Below are 4,376 nucleotides of genomic sequence, written 5' to 3' on the forward strand. Positions count from 1 at the left end.
TGCTTAGTAATTCCTTTAATGTTTAAATTTGCAGAAATATTGAATTATTAAATTTGAATTTCTTATGTTCTATTTGATAATTTTTGGCATCTTTAATTATGTGTGGAGAGGTTGAAGCAGCTACAGTTTCTAGATATGCTAAAATTTTGATGTTGGGCAACTGTTTTGTTAGTTGTTATAGTGGAACCATCATCAATTTCATCTGGTGTCTAGATATCATTTTAATAATATATTTCTAAACTACTCTTGTTTCAAGTACTATTCTTTTTTATTCTTACAATGTTGTTGACTCTTCTGTCTTCTCTTGGCTTTTATTACATTTTAGTTATCATAATCATTCTCTGAATTAGCTTCAATTCCCAGATGTTCTTCTTATTTGAATTCTTCAATAAAATTTTGTTATTATAAACAAGAAAATGCATAACATAGTTGTACAATTACAGCTTATATTGTGACTGATAATAATCTAGAAAGGAGATAATGGAAATATAGAAAAAGGGAGGTGGATAAATTCTTGAAAACCCTTGCTTTATTGATTATTTGATTTCCTGAAATAAAATAAATAATATATAGATTTATATGTATATATATACATATGGAAAATGGGTATTTTGCTTATGTACTCTTGTTATGTCAGGTGCTTCACTTGCTTGATTTATACTTTTGAAATTTTTTAGACCACCATTTTATTGACCTTGTTAGAGCTCCGAGAAACAGCTTAAGAAGTAGATCTTGAGATTGAAAAATATATAGGAAAGCCGAATTATTATCACGATTTTTCTGAATAAATTTTTATTGTGTCGATGAGGGAAACTTCGCTTAACTTGTCTTACCTTCCTACTCATGCTTATTGATTTTCCATATTCACCTTTTGTATTCTTGTAGGGCCCTGCTTCATTTCCTTGATCCAGATAAGTTCAGGAGTAAAGATGATTTTGTTCAGAATTACAAGAATCTGGCTCTTTTAATGAGAATGAGGTATACAACTTATCTTGCTTAGTCATCATAGAATATTTATGATTAGGTACTTAATATTGATTTCATTGCTCTTTATTTCTTTTTGGCTGATTGTCCGTACTCTGAAAGTAATATTTGCATTTGAATATTTATAGCTTGCTAATCTTCATACGGAATTAAGACTTCACATTCTCCGAAGAGTTATTAAAGATGTAGAGAAATCTTTGCCTCCAAAAATTGAGCGAATTCTTAGGGTTGAGATGTCTCCACTTCAGAAACAGTAAGTTCTATTGTTAATTTATAGACAGGAGTCTCTATAATATCAGTCAATTTACTCTCTGCATGTTTGATGCTAACATATTTCATTTAGGTACTATAAGTGGATATTGGAACGCAACTTCCATGACTTGAACAAAGGAGTTCATGGGAATCAGGTATTATGTGTTGCAAATATTTTTTGAAGAATTTAGAGGTATTATATGTCTATTGTTAGTTTTTGATGGATGTGGTTTATCATAAGTAGGGGTGACAGTTTAGCTCTTCTCTTTTTGCTTGTTTGATGATCTGGGTGTTTTCTCACTCACTTTACTCTTGTATTATTTTAGCATTAATACAAGTTGATGTTTCTTTAAAGAAAAGTTGACTTTTGGCCAAAATATAAAGGCATGATCCGTTAAAAGCTGGACTATTGAACCAACCCCAATGATGTATATGATACGAGACAAGGTGACTTTGAATATAGGGAAAAAGCACAAGCAGCTCTTGCCCAATTGCTTCTTTTGTTAGTTTTATCATTTTTAGCCACAAGTGGTGGTGGAATTCACCCCCAGAACACTCTCAAGAGCTACTGCTCAATTCATTACGATCATCATGCTTCCTTCATTCTTCTACTTTGTATATACTAGACTATTTCAGCGCATCCACTATCCATCACTACAATTACCCACAAACCTCTCTACTATCTATATTCTATTAATGTACTGGGACCTATCATTTGCCTTTCTTTACTTCTGGAACTCCTCTTCTTGATTTATTCTATCCTGTTGGTTTTCAATTGATTTTGGTTTTATTATTGAATTTGCTTTGACAGGGAATTTAATGTACATATTTTATGGGTGTCTTTGTAACTTCTTATGTATAACATAATGCTTCCATGGAAATGCCAAATTAATATTGGTGGAAGAGATTTTTCTTTCTAGAGTTTTTTGTTTTAATAAATTAATATTCTTTAGCAACGCCAGTATTGTGATTCTAGTGTCCATGTTCTATTAGTGTCATAGTGTGGTTCTAGTTTTCGTATTAAGGAATTGCTGAAACATTTGTGTAATAATTATTTTCAGGTTTCACTTTTAAATATTGTGGTTGAGTTGAAGAAGTGCTGCAATCACCCCTTCCTGTTTGAGAGTGCAGACCATGGTTATGGTGGCGACTCAAGAACCAATGATAGCAGTAAACTTGAGAGAATTATTTTGAGCAGTGGGAAGTTAGTTATACTCGATAAGCTGCTTGTTAGGTTGCATGAGACAAAGCATCGTGTTTTAATTTTTTCCCAGGTTTATTTAAGATGCTATTGTGCTTGATATGTTTTTTGAGAGGTTGCTTGAAGCTATGAAGCTTGATTAGAGTGCAACACTTGTTGTGCTTAAATGTTTGCTTTGTTTTTCATTTGGATATAATTCTTTGTTTACTTTTACCATTTTTCTTACTATATTCTAGGAATTGTAGTGTCTCGTAGTCATAGGGCACTCTGTATCTAAGCAAGCCAAAATGCTTGTAACGTTAATATTAAAGCCATAATTTTTTGATGTACCAACGTTCCGAGTATTAGCAACATTGTTCTTCTGTATTTGCTGATGGTTAATTTAATAATACTAATTTATTGCAGATGGTAAGAATGTTGGATATACTAGCAGAATATATGTCACATAGAGGGTTTCAATTTCAAAGGCTAGATGGCAGCACTAAGGCTGAACTGCGTCAGCAAGCAATGGATCATTTTAATGCACCTGGTAGTGATGATTTCTGCTTCCTTCTTTCAACTCGGGCAGGTGGCCTAGGTATCAACCTTGCAATAGCAGATACAGTTATCATATTTGATTCGGACTGGAACCCTCAAAATGACCTACAGGTTTGATTGAAATGAAATCTCCTTTTAATTTTTTAATTTCTTTTGGGTATTTTATGTTATTTTTTATGGGTTTTTTCATTGCAGAATATAATAAGAGAAAATGGTTTTACTTAATTAATGCGTTCATTTTCAGGCAATGAGTAGAGCTCATAGAATCGGCCAACAAGAAGTTGTGAACATCTACAGATTTGTCACAAGCAAAAGTGTTGAGGAAGATATCTTGGAGCGAGCTAAGAAAAAGATGGTTGATGATATTCTCTTCAAATTCTTGAGAAATTTGTTTGCTTTATAGAGTCTAATAATGCCTTTTGTTTTCTCTCACAAGTTTTACTTACATCTCTACATGTATCATTTAGGTTCTTGACCACCTGGTGATCCATAAATTGAATTGGGCATAAATTATGTTGTAATATGATTTCTTAAACCTAGACTAGTAGACTAAATATTGTAATTACATTTGAGTAATTAATAAAAATCTATTTATGTTACCTTATTTGGCTTCAACTTTTATATTTGTTTTCCTAGTTTTGTGTAAGTAAAAAAAGATTATGTTTCTCTAAGCTAATATAACACATGTGTTATACTAAAGTGTAGTATAACACAAATAATGTGTTATACTAAAGTATAGTATAACACAAAAAAAGTGTTATACTAAAGTGTAGTATAACACAAAAAAAAAGTGTAGTATAACACAAAAAAAGTGTTATATAATCGACTATAAATAACATAATTCAACACTTATCTATATATTAAAATAACACAGAAATTGTGTTATCGTTGACAGTACAATAACACATCTGTATAACACTAATAAAGTGTTATGTAAAGTACCCTGACCTACGATAACATAGTCGGTCTTAACACATCAGAAAGTGTTATCGTATGTTTTGATAACACATTTTCGGTGTTATTAAAAGCATTTTTTCTTGTACTGCAACGAGCCTATACTATAACCAAAACAACATTTCTTAGGTTCATAAAATTACTATTTTGCCCTTCCATACAACTCATGTGTGCATGAGCCATGCACACATAATAATATTTGCACATAACATGCAATTATTCTTAACTACACATAAAGCCATAAAAGAATAATGCTCATTTTTACCTATTTCACATGCATGATCTTTCTATAAAAATCACATACTTGAATAATAAACATAATTTTGGACGTAAAAGTGGATTTGCATGTAACATGCATACGTGGGAACATTGCGTAATTGAGACGTTTTAAAAACGATAATTCTACATTTCTTACTTTTATCATTTTAAAATTAATAGACATATAACA

At 31.3% G+C, this 4,376-nt stretch overlaps 1 protein-coding gene across 3 annotated transcripts; it reads left to right on the plus strand.

The window, feature by feature from the left end:
* The first annotated feature begins 886 nt into the window (after window positions 1–886).
* On the plus strand, window positions 887–3,573 carry LOC133782835 (protein CHROMATIN REMODELING 5-like). Of its 3 annotated transcripts, XM_062222243.1 has the most exons (7): window positions 887–978; window positions 1,113–1,237; window positions 1,328–1,391; window positions 2,298–2,510; window positions 2,843–3,085; window positions 3,219–3,329; window positions 3,442–3,573. In XM_062222243.1, exons 2-7 carry the CDS (start codon window positions 1,218–1,220, stop codon window positions 3,481–3,483), a joined length of 693 nt encoding a protein of 230 aa, XP_062078227.1. In that variant the 5' UTR covers window positions 887–978; window positions 1,113–1,217; the 3' UTR covers window positions 3,484–3,573. The 3 variants fall into 3 exon arrangements, with proteins under 3 accessions (XP_062078227.1, XP_062078226.1, XP_062078228.1); XM_062222242.1 differs by having other exon boundaries at window positions 889–978; window positions 3,219–3,573; XM_062222244.1 differs by lacking the exons at window positions 887–978; window positions 1,113–1,237 and having other exon boundaries at window positions 1,388–1,429; window positions 3,219–3,573.
* The last annotated feature ends 803 nt before the right edge of the window (window positions 3,574–4,376 follow it).

The sequence above is a fragment of the Humulus lupulus genome, chromosome 6 (assembly GCF_963169125.1).
Source record: "Humulus lupulus chromosome 6, drHumLupu1.1, whole genome shotgun sequence".
NCBI lineage: Eukaryota > Viridiplantae > Streptophyta > Magnoliopsida > Rosales > Cannabaceae > Humulus > Humulus lupulus.

What these genes read in the sequence shown, in the direction of transcription:
- LOC133782835 (XM_062222242.1), top strand. Translation starts at nt 1,218, where the DNA reads ATGTCTCCACTTCAGAAACA. An exon ending in GTGTTTTAATTTTTTCCCAG is followed by an intron (nt 2,511 to 2,842) that starts GTTTATTTAAGA and finishes AATTTATTGCAG; the next exon opens with ATGGTAAGAATGTTGGATAT. An exon ending in ACCCTCAAAATGACCTACAG is followed by an intron (nt 3,086 to 3,218) that starts GTTTGATTGAAA and finishes GTTCATTTTCAG; the next exon opens with GCAATGAGTAGAGCTCATAG.